Raw genomic sequence first — 17,574 nt, 5'->3', positions numbered from 1 at the left:
ATAATTATGCAGGTAGAATCCAAATACTCATGGGCTCAGTTGTAATGTAAATAATGCAAAAATATTCTGAAGTCATTTAGTTAATGTTGAGAAACAATCAAGAGCACACTGACAGTGGTCTTTATTTTTTTATTTTTTGAGAGAGTTTTGCTCTGTCACCCAGCCTGGAGTGCAGTGGTGCAATCTGAGTTCACTGCAACCTCTGCCTCTTGGGTTCAAGCGAATTCTCCTGCTTCAGCCTCCTGAGTAGCTGGGATTACAGGTACCCGCCACCACACCCAGCTAATTTTTTTTTTTTTTTGTATTTTTAGTAGAGACAGGGTTTCACCATGTTGGTCAGGCAGGTCTCAACCTCCTGAGTTAAGATGATCCACCTGCCTCGGCCTCCCAAAGTGCTGAGATTACAGGCTTGAGCCATGGCGCCCAGCTGACAATGGCTTTTAAATGAGTTTTGGTATTCAAGGGGACTGAAGCTTAAGACAGTGGTTTCTTGGCACCGAGTTACATAAATGTCTTAAACCTAACACAATTTTGGCACATTTCACCAAGTTAAAAGCCAGGCTTTATTAATAGAAATCTTGTAGTCAATGGATTTTTCAGTATATGTCAAATGTATATTTTCCTATCATTTTGTGAAAACCAGGGAGAAAAGCTGGCATGCAGATGGATTTTGCCACAGCTGTCAAAAGCAGCATTCAACCATGCCCTTTTATACTTGCAAGTTATGTTTTGTGTTAAGTTTTCTGATGCAAACAAATTTTGATGGTTTGACTTAAGTTGGTTCTGGTTAAACAATGAATGGTCAGCCAACCAGGTAAATGTTACCTTCTCTGTGGGATACTAATCCACACTGTTTGTTATCTTTCCAATGATTGTTTCCTTTTTCTCCCCCTTTTTTTTTTTTGAGACAGAGTCTTGCTCTGTTGCCAGGTTGGAGTGCAGTGGCGCGATCTCGGCTCACTGCAACCTCTGCCTCCCGTATTCAAATGATTCTTCTGTCTCAGCCTCCCGAGTAGCTGGTACTGTAGGCACGCGCCACCACGCCCAGCTAATTAATTTTTGTGTTTTTAGTAGAGACGGGGTTTCACCATGTTGGTCAGGATGGTCTCTATCTCTACCTCATGATCTGCCCGCCTCAGCCTCCCAAAGTGTTGGGATTACGGGCGTGAGCCACCTCACCCGGCCCAATGATTGTTTTCTATGGCATAAGTAAGCTTAGCAAGTGTGGAATGCATCTACCTAGGTATGACAGCACAAACAGGATCTGTCTAAAAAGAAGTTCAAAAATCTCACTATAATAAGATCAAGAGATTTATGCTGCTTCTATTCCAGGTTAAGATATGCTGATGATAGGAGTAAAGACAGAAATATTAAGATTAATCTGGTAATTTTATTTAATATTTACCATTCAGCAGCAACCAACATGAACATGTGGGCTCAAAGAATCTCTTAAAATGTTCTGCTATGCAGCTGCTTCAGAAATACACACACACATGATAAATTCAAGATAAATTCAACTGCTCACCACCAAAAAAAAAAATTTTTTTAAATGGCTTCAAGAGCAAATAACACTGATTTATACTGTGCCCAAGCACTAGACAACAAATCTATTAAATTACACAGGAAAAGGAAGTCAAAGAAGCTTTGTTATCTTATGCATGTCATCTTATTTAAATGGAAGGTTTTACTTCTTTAAAGCAACAGATATATGGAGCTTCACATATGTATGTGTATATATATGAATGTGGTTACAAACACAAAGTGTTATCAAAAGCAAAATCTAGTTCAAAAAACTGACTGCAAAACTTGCAAGATACAAAGCTAAAATGCATATGTTCCTTTTCTCAATTATGAACACTTTCACTAAACATAAATATTTAACATATATTAATTTTTCCGACATTCAAAATTGTAAAGTCAATATGGCAGAATTATTGTTAAAAGCACATATGTACAAATATTCTTTTTCCATACATAAAGTATTTGGCATAATTATAACAATCATACTGCATCAACAACTGTTTGCTTTTATTTTTACTTTTTTTTTTTTTACACATAATGGTATCTCTTATTAAAATTAACCAGTTATATACAAAAATACTTGAACATTTATTATAGAAAACCTCTATAACCAGCCTCAACAGCATATACCTGCTGAATGGTTTCATTAAGAGAATATAAAAAAGTGGTCACTGCCTTCCAGGTAAGCTACCAACAAAACAAACATGGTTAAACTAAAATGAGCTTCCCAACAAAAGAGGGAAAATATTTAACAGTATGATTTAAAATACAGTTCATATCTATTGTCAATTGAGTGTTATAAACAGTCAGTAAAAGGAAAAACATATATAAAATACATTACTACATACAAGGTGCTTTTTTCACACTTCTACAACTGTGGCATTAGCATCCCTATCTAGATCTAAGATGCTATGTTGCAATATTCAAGCTAGAGAAGTCTACAGCAATCCTCCTTCAGCAGAAGGACGACAAGTCAGCTAAGACGACAAGCTCCACTGGTAAAAGTGGAGAGTCGTGAGGAATTTTTTTTTATTTTGTGCAGGATTGAAAATTAATGCCCTTGCCTTTTGTAAGTCCTTTTGCCATTTAATCATGCTAATATACTTTTGCTAAGCTTTTTTATCTTCACTTACACTATTGATTTAATACTGTCCTGTATTGATTCCTGAATTCTTGCTAATGGGGCACAGTAATTTGTGCCTCTTTAATACTCGAACATCTGGTCTTCTTCAATGACATCTTATATAGGAAACTATCAAGAAAGGAAGCACAAAATTCAAGTAAACATTTCTTCTGGAGTCTCTTGCTTAATCTAGCTGATTGGAACTCTGAAGCAAATGGCACCTCGAAAAGAAATACAGTAGATACCATGGTGTGAGGGTAGTAAGGAATTTAGCAACCAATTCACAAAACAGAATTTTAAGAATGTAGACAGCAGTCAAACAGCAAAAGCAACCGTAAAGAAGTATTTTGTTTCAAGAACAAAACAATTTCCAGTTCCAATCCTTCCCACCCCTTAAGTATACTATCTAGCTAGCCTGCCTGAACTTTAATTCTCATGATCTTCACTGATAATCTGCTCAGAAGAGCCAAACACCTTGCCTTATTTACAGACATCTTCTAAAATAAGGACCACTGTGTTAGGATGTGCACTGACTTAATAAGCTTTCTCCAAGTATCAAGTATCCAGTAAAAAGAATACAACATTGTCACGCATTGTATTGTTTGACAATATCGTATTGGTTTTAAGATTTTACTATGTAAAAAAAAAAAAAAAAAGAAAAGAAAGAACATAAAAAGGTACAAAAGGAGTCTTTGTCACGATTTACCACTTTCAAATGAGAAAGGTTTTAATGAAATTCAGCCATACTTCATTTAACATCTGGCGTTTGAGATCAGCAACTTTTAATATTGTGCAACAGGATATTAATAAGCAAGTTTTAATTCCATTCATTGAAGGATCTGAGTCAGTTATTAAAGTGCCTACACTAAATGTCTTCTCATCATACTTCTTATCTTGTAAACGGGCAAAGAATTCATCGCAGATACATAGAAAAGTGACTTATAACTGAGAGACCTTCCGGGGCAGGGGCCTGGGCCGCGGGCCGGGGTCAGTCCTCCGGGCCCCGTTCTCCAGGTGGCTGGATCGCGCCGCTAGAGGCTTGGGGGGCAGCGCGGGCGGCTCGGGCGTGACGGGGATGGAGAGGCTGTGAGGTAGCGGGACGGGACGCCGCAGAGTCCGCTCGTAGACGCTGTACGGGGGCGGGGTCTTGCTCTCCTTGCGCACCGGCTCCTCCCCGCCGTAGGTCGGCACGGGCACCGGCACGGGCACAGGCACAGGCACAGGCACGGGCACCGGCACGGGCGCCGACTGTTCATTCACCTGATTTTCAAAGCCTGAGGTTTCCGACGTGCTGCACCGGCTGAGAGAAGAAATCCCACTGCTGTAGCTGCCCGACAAGACGGGGGAGTTGGAGATGAGTCCTGGCGAGTGGTACTCCACCGGGGAGGGGGTGAAAGACTGCACAGAGCCCTGCTCGGGAAGGAAGCCAGGGGGAGACACAGCGCTGAGTCGGGAATGCGGGTGCGCTAAGTGCGCGCCCCCACGCAGGGGTCCCGGCCCCCGGGCCCCCCAAAGCCGGCTGCATCTGGAGATGATTAAGGTAAAAGGAACCACGACGGTGGGCCCCAATCCAAGCTGACTGGTGTCCTTCTAAGAAGAGGCATTTGGACACACAGGGAGACGCCGGGAAGGCTGCACACCGAGAAGGGACCCTGCGGGAAGGGCCGTCTGCAAGCCCAGGACAGGGCCCTCGGGGAAACCAAGGCCGCCACGCCGGGATCCTGGACTACTAGATGGAGCCAGAATTGAGGGAAAAAAATTCCCGGTGTTGAAGCCACCCAGTATGGGGTATTTTGTGAGGGAAGCCCGAACAGCCTAATACATCCACACTCAAATTTGAGTGTTGTCCTTTGTAGCCGTGAAAATACACACCAGACGTTTATCTGCCAGGCCCACCAGTCCTTGAGTTCAGTTCACCGCCCACTTTACTGCTTATTTTCAGAGAGAAAGAGAATCAAGTAGCTGGGCGCGGGGGCTCATGCCTGTAATTCCAGGACTTTGGGAGGCCGATGCGGGAGGATCACTTGAAGCCAGGGGCTGGAGACCAGCGTGGGAAACATGGCAAAACCATGTTTCTATTAAAAATCGAAAGATTTAGCTGGACGTGATGGCTCATGCCTGTAATCCCAGTTCTTCTGAGAGGATCACCTGAGCCTTGGGAGGGCCAGGCTGCAGTGAGCCGTGATCCAGCCTGGTCAACACAGTGAGACTCCGTCTCAAACAATAAATGGAAAAATAAAAAAAGGTACCCACCCACATAACTTCACGTTAGTCAGTCCTATAGTTTGGAAGAGAAGGAACTGGCCACAACAAACAAACAAACAAAAACACCCACAAAACCTTTGAGGGTGCTATGCACTTTCCCAGTTCATCAGGGCATGCAGCAGACCACGAGCCAGGGCCTCTGAGCACACTCGGCTCAGAGGACGCAGAAAGCTCAGGAGGGGAAGCAGAGGCACCTGAGTCCTGTACCTGATTCTCCAGCCCCTACTCCAGACTCCTGAGTTGAACTGGCAAACTGGCAGCCCTCCAGATGTAGCCTGAGATGGGAGCTATTTCATCAGCAGTATTTTTTTAAAATCTGATTTAGTTGTTAATTTTTAACAAGAGCATTTCACATGAAACTCCAGAATTCTGGCAGTTCATAAGGAACCAGAAGTTCTGGCCACAGTGGCACACAATTCTCTTAATGGAGATAATCTTTAAACAGTGAGCAAGGGCTGTTCCCTTTCAGTTTGCCATGGTTCCCACTACGCCCGGCCTCCTTCCTTCATTTATGTCAGCTGTCTGGCCTCATATGGCATCTGAGTTTGTTGCTTTCCCAACTGGTATCCTAAGGAAAATAAGTCCTAAGAGATGCTCTGTGGAAAGAGGGTTCCACTGGGAAATGCTGCACACCATATACTCCTTGTGTATATTCAAGGCATATTTGCATTTTCAAGTCTTACAATAAAGGAATATGAATAATTTTGTTCAGCCCAGTGTTTTCCAAACTTACTTGACTATAGACCTCCCCCCGCCCCCCACTAATTACATAATGTTCTGGGAAAACTATCGTTCTGTGGCATACAGTTTGAGAAATGTTATCCTAAGCTAACTTTATTTTGGTTTATCTTTGTAAACAAAATAATGCTGGTAGATACACATCCTTTCATTTCGTAGGACCCTAAACCAATTCACTGCTACCTTTGTCAAAAATTAGACCTGAAATTCAAAATATAGCAGGTCAGCTCAGTCTTTGCTCTAGGGTTAGACCCATAATTTAATGGCTGGAGTGGTGGGGGGTTAAAAAAAAACCAACAACCAAAACTCCACTAAATGCTTATCACTTAAGGCAGCACACTGCAATGCTAGTAACTTGGAAGCAGTGTGCCCCCTAATGTAATCCAGGAGGTATAACACAAATGTTCGGTCTACTTTCTCTTCCTTCAAACCCTACGTACAAAGACATGGCTTCATATATAAAAATATACACAGGTCTGCAGAAAGACAGTATATACCACCTTGCTAACTAAGACGATTTCATAGCTATTCAAATGTTTTTAGCCCTTGGGTTCTTTTTTATGTTTAAGAATTAATCTATAAGACTTACTTTCTTACTACTTGTAATTAAGTTGAAAACTACAGATGACAATTCCATAGCAACGTGTGGGAGCTCTTTGTGAGCAAGGGTAAATGTAAAGGTGTGGAAAGGCCATGTTGCTTTCCTTTCCATCACATCTTGGTGACAGGCTATGGCTTCCAGAGTGAATGCTGTCACAGGTACTTTAATAACAGCTGCATTACGGAATGAGAACAAAGCTAGCAAATGATTTGCACTTAGCAGCAAATTTCTACATCAAAAATTTTGGCAGTGCAAGGGAATCACACTTCTTTACAATTTTCTCCACTTTGTGGAGAGAAGAAGGCTGTTTTCCAGTTTCTTAATTTCTATCAGCAACTATCGTTAGCACCACAGATGCACTGGATCGCAACCAGCCCTTATGTGTTGGTAGAGGCTAATTTGTCTTTTGCACATTAGCTAGAACTGTCTCATCAACACAAAGGACATGGAGCGTGTAAATCCTAAATCACTCAGGTACAAAATCATTCTTTCAACACACTTCATATTTGCCTCTGGTGCAGCAGTTCTGAACACCAATCTCTCATGCACTGACAATCCCTGCAGCCAGTCTGATTCAATTTGGATAAAGACTAAATATTATTCTTTATCTTCATGAGGGATTTTACATGGTAAGATGTTAAATAGTCCATGTCTACATACCAATTCAAATATCTAACCTTTAAAGCTTTCCAGTTTGTTCCTGAGAAATTTTTAAAATCTGTATTACTTCCTTTTTGTGATCAAGTATGTATTTCTAATGTAAATGAGAAACTTGGTATAAAATATTAGGAGAGAATGTTAGGCTTGCTTTGACAAAACGAGTGAGGCTGATGATAAAGGCAAAAAGATGCGGAGAATATTTAGTAGATATTGACACTGAGGTTTCTCAGTCTAAGTGTGTGTCCGATGTGCCTTAAAGTAAAAGGCCAGCCTGAAAATTTCCTGGAAGGTACATTGGGACCACACTTCTTTGCTAATTCAGTATATGCACGGACTCTAGTTTTCAAGTTCTCACTGCTACCATTTGGAGAATGAGGCAAATAATGGAAAAACAAATGGCTGTGTTCGTAGAGGAGGCACCCAAAGGGGAGAGCCCGGTGTTGTTTTCTCACCCAGCTTCCCCTATCTCTGCTTAATATGTTCTTTGCCTTGTCCCTGCAAATTAAACACCTTCTGATATATCTGAGATGAGTCTTAGAGAAAAAGAAAACTGGGCCTGTCTCTAGCCTCGCTGAAAGAAGGGCCTTTACCTTCAATGGAGATCGCCCGGCCGGTGAGGGGGATATTGATGTTGTATGTCTTGCTGGTGAAGCTGTCAATGGGGGGAGAGAGAACATTTCAATTAAGAAAAACCAGATGACTATCTGCACATGGCCTCTGTTATACACCCAGACAGATGATCCAGTGCATAAGGACCTTCTAGGCAAAGGGAGTTGTGAGGATGAGGGAGAAGCTAAATGATGCCTGTCTAGAATGGCTTCCTCACAAAGGGTGGCACTGCCAAGATGTGGGAGCATCAGTGAAAAGTGATCATGGCATATGAGATACTTGGACCAAATGACAGGGCCCCAAACTGATCCAGTATCTTTTCTATTTCCCCAAAGTCCAGGTGCTTCGGCACTGCTTGATCTATCTCATAAGGTGCCTTAGGTGTGGGGTGCTAGGGAGCGGTTCTTGGGGAACAGCTATTGACTTTGGGCTGAGCAGCAATGGGAACACCATGGCCACCCTGGCAGCCTGGAACAGGTCTATGGGAATATATTTAATCAGCTCCCCCCGACAACCCCCATAATCCCCAAATAGGTAGAAAACCCTTGGTCATGGCCATACAAGAGGTGCATGGTTTTCCATTTCTCCCCCGAATGCTTGTACTCAGGCCTTCCTATTGTCCCGTGGTGGTGGGTCTCTATGGATTTCATCATTGTGGCCAAGAAGAGTGAACCGTTTGCTTTTTCTCACTAGACTTTCAAGTCCTACACCAGGGACACAGCATGTGTGACGGCACTGCTCCCGTGTGCGTGCTTGTGGAGCAAATCCAGCTCTCTAAAGCATAGCCCTGTATGGTAAAAACTGGCCATGACACAGTCAACAGGGTGAGGGTCAGCCACATTTCTCAGTTCCGCAGAGACGTTTCGGTGAACTCTGGGTATGCTGCTCTGTGATTAGCTGCCACTCTCCCAGCTGTCACACTGAGGTTTGTAACTCGTAACAAAACTACTGAAAGGCTGAAAGGAAGAAAGACAGTTACAGAGCCCCACAACAGTGACCACAGATGATGACATAAGAACAGACCATGAGAGCAATCAGTGCAGAAGGGATGGCAGCCCTGCCAGTTAACTGGGGAGGGGTAAGGGCACCTGTGTGCCCTGGTTCCTAAGGAGCCAGGGCGAGTGCTCCATGATCACACTGGGAGTGTGCAGCCATGCTGTTGTACTCTCTCGGGCATGCTGTTAGCACGTGTCACATTCGAATACCAGCATTAGACTATCCCATTGATTGTGGGTGCCAATTATGGAAGAAAATCATGTATATATGGAGAGTCTGATCCTGATGGGGCACTGAATTCCTGCCTTAACAGTGGCAGAAAGTTTGCTGTTCCCTGGGACCCTCTTCCTCTTGACTCGGGCAGTGGCTGACACCAACCACCACGGTGGCCCCAGCAACCACAGCACATTTGCCGAAGAGATTTCTCTGGAAATGTGTCTTCCCACAGAGACCTAAAATAGTTCCATCAGTATCCCTGTCTTCAGGTTTGAACTGGCCTAGAAATTTAAGGATCATAAATATTATGATTCCTTAAAAAATGCTTTTCAGGATCTCAACTTTAGGGACACAACCAGGTTGAAATTGAAGTGGGAGTGTGCAGCCTGAATATATGCACTCTGTGAATGCGATAGATACAAATAATCTGGCTAAGTTTTAGGTTTCTGTACACACGCTGATAGGCTAATGCAGGTGATCAATAAGCTTAAAGTTATTTCTTGTTTTCTTTGAAGATCTCATATGCCTTTTAAAGATTATTGGTGACTTGAATTTTACCTTTGACAAGTATAGAATAAATTGGGTGGCACATAGTTTATTGTATTTTGTGGCAGGGTCTCACTCTGTCGCCCAGGTTGGAGTGCAGTGGTGCGATCTTGGCTCACTACAACCTCTGCTTCCTGGGCTCAAGCAATTCTTCCACCTCAGCTTCCCCAGTAGCTAGGACTACAGGTGTGCACCACCACACCTGGATAATTTTTGCATTTTTTGGTAGAGATGGGGTTTTGCCATGTTGCACAGGCTGGTCTTGAACTCCTGGGCTCAAGTGACCTGCCTGCCTTGGCCTCCTAAAGTGCTGGGATTACAGGAGTGAACTGCCTTTTCTGGCCCATAGTTCATCTTGAAGGATGAGAGGCTAGAATGCAGCAAATGAAACATGAATCATCTAGAAAAAAACTGTGAAAGAAATTGTGTCATATTTTTTCTGTTAGTAGGCTAGCTGTATTTGTAAAACTTCAATTCTACCCTAGACATAGATAAGTGCTGAAAATACTCTCCCATCACCAGAATAAGCAAAGCTAGTGAAGCAGAGCAGCGCCCCCTCCACACGTAGGTCACCAAGCAAGTTCAGGAGGCAAGGAGGCCTGTTATTGCTACAAATTCACAGAGTTTAAGATTTATTTTCAGTAGTTCTCAAAATCTAGCGAGCAGAAGGATCACCTGAAAGGTTTCATAACAATAGAAATACTAGGGTCTTATCCCTGAAAAACTCAAATTCTGATTCAGTAGGTGTGAGTTTAGGACTACAAATTGTATTTTACTTTATTTTTCGGTGGACAAGTTCTGGCTTGATGGCCCAGGATGAAGTGCAGTGGTGCCGTCTTGGCTCACTGCAACTTTCATCTTCTGGGCTCAAACCATCCTGCCAACTAGCTGGGACTACAGCATCACACCTGGCTAAATTTTGTATCTTTTGTAGAGATGGGGTTTTGCCATGCTGCTCAGGCTGGTCTCCAACTTGTGAGTTCAAGCAATCCACCCACCTTGGGCTCCCAAAGTGCTGGGATTACAGGCATGAGCCACCACACCCGGCCGAGATTTTGCTGCTTAAACCACCACAGGAGATGCAGTACCCTGAATCAACCCTTTGAGAAATATAGCCCTTGCATAAAGACCTCTTAAAGCAATAGATAACTACAGATGCAAAGTTAGTGACTTTGATAAGCTTGTGGAGTATAACTGTTAGTCGATAGCTTTTTAGAGGCAACTGGAAACTTTGGCATCAGTCCTAAATAAGACTGAAGAAGGTGGCTGAGTTAGTGGAGGTTGTTTAAGAATACAGTGGTGCAAAGTGAAGGTGAGAGAAGATGCTAGTGGCCTAGCAAGGTTAGGGGGCCTCCCCGAATTTGAGAATGCTGCCTTGGTAAAGAGCACTCTACAAAATCTGAGAGGCATATTAGAAACAGACCATTGTTTGACCCCGCAGAGTAGAAGTTCAGGAAAGAGGGAGACCATTGTCAAGGAATTATGCAGCTACTAAGGTTTTTATCCCAGAAATCAAATGCCTACCTTTCTCTCAGGAATTCAGGATAAGTTGTAGTAGTCAATAAAAGTTATTTTATAAAAGTGATTGTTCAAAGCTTCAAATACCCACCAGTCTGTGTGGGTCTTGGAGGGACAGGGGGAGAGATAAGTTTCCCACTATCCGACATGTTCTTGGCTTCCTTCCCACTGTCCAGGCTCCAGCTGCTAGGGGTGGGGTTCACAGCTGGAAGGGAATAACACAGCTGAAAACACATGGTCCAGCTTTGCCCTTCCAATGCTTGAGATCTTAGAAGAAAGTCAGAATTATCCAGAAGGAAAAAATTAACTGGATGAAAAACAAAACAGGAAACTTCTTGAGTACTAAACCTTTATTTAATTGGCTGCCTAACAAACAGTTACGGTTACCATTTAACTGGCCACTAGCAAGTCTCTTTATTTCCCTTAGTGCTGTCAAAGGGAACTACAAATCTCTACACTGGGGTGTAAAACTTGCTGAGAATTACAAACGTGTCTAGATTCTGGATAACAGATGAAAGATGTAGTCACTGGACTATCTTAAAGCTTGTTTTTTAGTGAACATTTCTGGACAAGTGACACCTAAACACGGAGAGGGCAATGACGTACTAATATTTTAACTATTTGGCAGAATTGTTGGGAAAGAACAGCCATGCCACATTATCTCCTTGATCAACTCTTTGAGGAAAGAACTCTTTCTGAAATCAATGAATCACACTGAAATATGTCCTTAAAACATGATTTGGAATACCAACAGTATCATTCTTATTTTGCAATGTGTCTGCTCTGTGCTTCGGTAAGATGCAGAAATACGGAGCATTCCTGGTAGGAACAAGGGCAGGACACGCTGCTTGTAAATAGCTGCCATACGGTGAGGTTTACAACTTCAAACCTTTGGAGTGCCAGTGACTCACTCCCTGTACAGACACTACCATCTGGTGGGCATGTTCAGAACTTCAACATTTTACCACTGCCATTTTCATTTAATGGGATGGAGTGACCATTCTTAAAATTCTATTTCTTTTAAATCTGCATTGTGGTTTTCTTTGGTAGGAGGGGTGAGAAAATACCACATTCCTCAGTTCTGCTGACAAAGATCAACATGTGACTTGTAATATTAAAGCTAAATTTGTATTTTAAAATAATTTTGGCTAAGACTTCACTAATTTCCATCTCCCGAGGAAAGTTTTAATGTATCAGTGTACCCAAATGACAATACAGTTTAGTTCTTAATGAGGGCAATTAAAATGCACTTTTCCAGGATATATCATTAATGACTCTTGATTCATTGGTCTGAGAACTGCTCTTATTTTTGAGGCTTGACCCTGAGAGAGGTGAATGGGTGACTTGCTGCAAGCCCCTACAGGAAGCTGAGGAAGTTGCATTTATTCTGCTTTTCATCTTCTGCTGTGTTGCAGATTGGTGCTAATTGGCTATTTGCTGCTATGCATGTGTTTGGTTCTCATTTTTGTGTGGCCTTGAGGCAGGGCACACTCCATTATGCACTGGATTGCAATTCTTAAATGGAATTTAATTGTACAGGAGCCGTATCTGAGTCACAACAAACAACAGATGAGCTGGCTGAATGAGCTTGGTAAGGGAGACAAAGGATGGGACCACAGACTTGATCTGGGAAGATGCTACTTTCATTGTGCTGAACAAGGAGCCTAATTGGCAAGTTTGTTTCAGGAAGAGGAGGCATTGGCTGGGTGACTCACTGGATGATAACAAAAAGCCATTAAACATAGGCGTTCCTATCTTGCTCAGGTTCTGCTGTTAAATCTTACAGGAAAACACCTTTTGAAGAATGGATCATGAATAACTGTCTTTGATTAATCCCCTAAAGAACATACTAGCCTTGATCACTAAAGAGCTGGAGCACTGCCTTCCACACAGACACATGGAAGACTGGAGAAATGAGGAGAAAACAAGCCCTTACACATTCCAGGACGAATCACGGGGCCGGCCTTACCTTTTTCAGGTGCAGAGAGATTTGGGTCACTGCGTGGCAAGGCCCCGTCTCCAATATGATTAAACAGCATCCTCTGCAAAGGTACAGGGGTCGATTTTTATGAGGCAATATACAGACATGTGAAGCCTTTTTGAAAATGAGATGAGTATCCCCTTATTGAAACTATTTGTTCAAAGTAATTTTTATATGATATGATGACCCTAGGAACAAAGAATTTAAAGTAAAAGGGGGTGAAGAAGAGCCTTAGGTTTTGAGACAGCAAACAGTGTTTGAAAAGTTTGGATTACATTTTAAATACAAATGGCAAATAAATGTTCATGATAAAATGTAAAAAATAGGAAACAGCAGTTGTACTATGAAGTTTTTTCTTTTCCTTTTAGAGATGGAATCTCACTATATTGCCCCGGCTGGTCTTGAATGCCTGGGCTCGAGGTCCTCCCACCTTGCCCTCCCAAAGTGCTGGGATTACAGGCATGAGCCACCCCATCGGGCCTGTATGGAGTTCTTTATAAATACAAATGCCACAGTGCCGAGAGAAAACAGAAATAAGAACTAAAGGAGAAATATTAGTTCAAAAAATCACTAGCGAATGAAATATAACCCCTGCAGATTCAAAATCCTTCATGAGGTCAAAAAATATATGAAATAGTGAATAGTCTACATTTTTTAACTTATAATAATGCCTGTTTTACATGGTTCTACCTAACATATTAACTAGAAAGTACCAAATCCTTAAAAGCAGATGTGCTACAGAAATGCACATTTTATTGAAATTTTGGCAACATATATACTGCTTCCAATTGTACTAAAACCAGAAAACTTGGGAGGCTGATCAGAGAAGGCTTTCAGAGCTGCCCATGCTGGCCACAGGTGCTCCCGGAGCAGAGCAAACTAAGAAACTACCTTGCAGCAGCATCAAGTGACAAAGGGAAAGAGCTAGTCCAGCCACACGCACTCAGATGTAATTTCTGCAAGCCACCAGTGTTGTGCAGAGGTATTCTGGGACTTTCGGGAGGATCCCACCATCAGCAAAGACAAACCAATCAAGCCAAATCTCATTCGCTCTCATCCTCCTCCTGACACAGCTAGAGTCTTCTGCCAGGATGGTGTAGAAAAACAGAGACATTCACTGAGGTAGAAATAACTGTTTTTCTCTGCTCCTAAATTATTCCCAAATAATCTTTAAAACTCTGGGCTACCCATGAATCTACAACTTTGAAACCATCCTTCAAGGCTCTCGAAGTGCCCAAGGGCTGAGCCCAAGCCTCTGCTCTCAGAAAAACAGGGATCACTTCAAAACCAAATTCAGGCAGGGGGCGAGGGCCATGTTCCCTTGTTCTCGTGAGGAGTTGACAAGGAAAGTGGAGGACTGAACCTCTCTTTGCTCGTGCATTCAAGAAGAATGGCAAAGGCAAACAGAAACTGCTCCTATACTCACGGGTACCCAGAAAGGAATCAATTGCTGCTCTTTTAAATAGGCCAAGGCAAAGGCAAAGACTGCTGGGCAGGAGCATGCTATTCTTCAAGGGTATTTTCCTAGTCCAAGACGTTCCCCCAGACTTCTGTAACATACACAGGGCATGCAAACACAGGCTCTTTATTCACCCAACTACTTCGTGTAATGTTTAAGCAGCAGTAAAGAAATAGATCCAGGAGAGTAAATTTCCCATTTCCCTTTCAGTATCACTGCCAAGGAACTACCATGTGTTCCTATCAGAAATATGGCTCAGATCTAGGCGCAGTGACTCACGCCTGTAAAATCCCAGCACTTTGGGAGGCCAAGGCAGGTGGATCACCTGAGGTCAGGAGTTCAAGACCAGCCTGGCCAACATGGCAAAACCCCATCTCTGGCACCTGTAACCCCAGCTACTCGGGAGGCTGAGAAAGGACAACAGCTTGAACCTGGGAGGCGGAGGTTGCAGTGAGCCAGGACCATACTGCTGTACTCCAGCCTGGGTGACACGGCGAGATCCTGTCTCCAAAAAACAAAAAAGTTCGTGGCTCAGGCAGAAATTCCTAACCATGGGCAGAAAACAGAGGTGCACTCTTCACCAGCTGGACTGGCCTGACACTGCCTGGCTGCTTGCTTTTGGCAGCTACCGTGTGTTTTCTGCAGAGATATGTAAGCAATTCCAGAATTGTCCTTGTTTTCCAGTTTCTCTACCCTGCAAGCAGTACCTGAGAAGGCTCCACGGGCGTTGGATAGATGGCACTGCACGGTCTCTCTCTTGGGGACAGGCAAGCGTTTTCTCGGGAATGTTTGTGTTTGTCAGACAACAATGGAGAAGCTGGGAAGAGAGGAGAGAGAACCATCAGCCTGGTAGTGGTGGGACACCTGTTTGGAGGAGAATGCCTGAATGTGTGGCAGCTGGCCACTGTTCCCAGGACTAGAAGGTTCTCTGGGCACCCTTGGTCTCCCCCACACTCTGGCACTGACCTCTGGCACTCGATGGAGCAGAACTTGTCACGTTAGGCGAAGCTGAGTGAGTAGAACTCAGGCTTGAGGTAGATGGACTTGGCTGGAAACACACAAGGAGCTATTATCACACCCTGATGAAAGGCTTCCCACAACACTGACATCTTTTAAAAAAAAAAAATCATCAAACTTTTTTTCAAATTAGCAAGAAAGAAAAAGTCCATTTAACAATATAGAAAAAATCTTAATAACAATAAAAGTCTGACAAAAAAGTCGGCATGAATTAATAAAAAGTCTAAACTTTTGACTCCAGCCAAAGGAATGCCTTCATGTTAGGTTCAGCTGTACGCTGTGACTTTGTACCAGTTAGCAGCACGCTCCTTGGTTCAGGTTTAAGTAGACTGACTTCCAGCCTAGGGCCCAAAAATAGGTAAGTGCTTCTGAAAGGCGTAAAATGTGCCTTCTTGTTATCTGTAAATGTATGTTCAAAGCATGACTTAGAAACGTGTTATGCCTCCTTTCCAAAGACAGTGGCGAGGAAAATTTCAGCTTAGTCTTACTGAACTATCACAAATGTCATATTAGTAGTGTCTAAATAAAACGTTTGGTTGCGGGAGTTATACTGGCTCTAAAATCCCTAAAAACATTTTTCTGTGTAAAACAAAAAAATTTGAAAACTTTCTGACATGCACGTAAAGTAATTTTAAAATGGATCCTTAAATCATGTCGTCTTTTTTTTTCCCTTTGAGACAGAGTCTCGCTCTGTTGCCCAGGCTGGAGTGTAGTAGTACGCTCTCAAGTCACTGCAACTTCCACCTCCTAGGTTCAAGCGATTCTCCTGCCTCAGCCTCCCAAGTAGCTGGGATTACAGGCATGTGCCACCATGCCTAATTTTTGTATTTTTAGTAGAGACGGGGTTTCACCATGTGGTCCAGCTGGTCTTGAACTCCTGACCTCAAGTGATTCACACACCTCAGTCTCCCAAACTGCTGGGATTACAGGTGTGAGCCATTGTACCCAGCTAAATCATGTCTTCTTAAAGAAAAGCCATTTTGAAATGCTAAAAGGGGCCAGGTGCGGAGGCTCACAGCTGTAATCCCAACACTTTGGGAAGCCAAGGTGGGCGGATCACTTGAGGTCAGGAGTTCGAGATCAACCTGGCCAACATGGTGAAACCCCATCTCTACTAAAAACACCAAAATTAGCTGGGTGAGGTGGTGCATCCCTGTAATCCTAGCTACTTGCAAGGCTGAGGCACGAGAATCGCCTGAGCCTGGGAGGCGGAGGTTGCACTCCAGCCTGGGTAACAGACTGAGACTCGTTAAAAAAAAGAAAAAAAATGCTAACAGGCAGCTAGCAAGTGGCAACACAATCTGAGAGTCCTGGACTGCAGACGGAACTGGGCTTGGGGCAGGTATCAGAGCTGAACTCTATGCGGTGCGCCTGGCCTTTTCCATTGCTTGCTGATGTCGTCTTAGAGCGATGGGGCAGTTTTGACAGAAACGTCTTTGTAGACTCCAGAGACCCACAAAGCAACAAGAGTGTTTAGAGGTTTGTCCTTAAGCCGAGTTCTTGCTTGTTGGTCTGTTCATTAGGATGGCAGAATGAACAGAAACACTCACAATTGAGACACAAAAGGAATCAACACGAGCAGACAAAAAGCTAATTAAGTACCTGCATGTTAAAGACTTCATCAGAGCTTTCTGATTGCCCTGTAATATTGCTTACTTCAGCAGAAGCTTGTGAGGACAGTGAGGAGGAGGAGTATCGGTTGACAGCTGGGTAACTTAATGGGCTGTTGGGGGGGGGAAAAAAAGGTTATTAACTCAGTCTCCAAATTGCACTTTATCATGTGCTACAATGCTATGAAACCAAAGGAGGAAAAATACATCCCATTTTGTTTTCTTCTGTTTGCCTCCATATGATCAAATGTTTGAGCTTATTTATTTCTCATGCTGTTGCTGTTTTACCAGTGACAGATGTTTGCAGCTGCCTCGCGGGTTATTTCATTAAGAAATAGCATATTTGACAAATTGTGCCATAAAGAATGAGAGAACCATTCCCGATCATCTTGTGGGGAGGCCAAATTGTAAGATAATTTGGAATATGACTTACCTGCGTCTAGGAATTACCCTGGTACCATCTGGGCTCACAGAGGCAGGTGCTGAGTTTCTACACACACGAGGGCTTCCATTAGGAAAATGGATAGGACTGGCTTGCATACAAGCTGAGAACTCCTAAAGATGTGGTAAAGGGGAAATATCTCATTTCAGGAATGGTATGGGCAAAATAACTTATGGGATAGGTTGGCACACTAGATACATATCCTAATCGTCATGAAATCTTTACATAGGGAACTATTTAAGCAAGTTCCAGTATTATTTGGCTTTCCTTCA

General features: G+C 43.1%; 1 protein-coding gene across 3 annotated transcripts in view; it reads right to left on the bottom strand.

Annotated features, from left to right (window-relative positions):
• Window positions 1–1,370: 1,370 nt before the first annotated feature.
• The window catches only part of DOCK4 (dedicator of cytokinesis 4), a 480,387-nt gene continuing 464,183 nt past the window's right edge, over window positions 1,371–17,574 (bottom strand). For 2 of the 3 annotated variants that reach the window (XM_010344060.3, XM_003921080.4), the window contains 8 exons: window positions 17,294–17,415; window positions 16,853–16,973; window positions 15,200–15,281; window positions 14,941–15,050; window positions 12,763–12,835; window positions 10,885–10,998; window positions 7,499–7,560; window positions 1,371–4,054 (listed from right to left, as the gene is read on the bottom strand). In XM_010344060.3, the coding sequence (XP_010342362.3) occupies window positions 3,584–4,054; window positions 7,499–7,560; window positions 10,885–10,998; window positions 12,763–12,835; window positions 14,941–15,050; window positions 15,200–15,281; window positions 16,853–16,973; window positions 17,294–17,415 (1,155 nt within the window). In that variant the 3' untranslated portion in view covers window positions 1,371–3,583. The remainder of the gene's footprint in view (window positions 4,055–7,498; window positions 7,561–10,884; window positions 10,999–12,762; window positions 12,836–14,940; window positions 15,051–15,199; window positions 15,282–16,852; window positions 16,974–17,293; window positions 17,416–17,574) is intronic. The other variant, XM_010344067.3, reaches the window with a different exon arrangement.

This window comes from Saimiri boliviensis, chromosome 10 (genome assembly GCF_048565385.1).
Source record: "Saimiri boliviensis isolate mSaiBol1 chromosome 10, mSaiBol1.pri, whole genome shotgun sequence".
NCBI lineage: Eukaryota > Metazoa > Chordata > Mammalia > Primates > Cebidae > Saimiri > Saimiri boliviensis.
The sequence above is the reverse complement of the archived record's forward strand: the minus strand, read 5'-3'. Positions and strand labels throughout refer to the sequence as shown.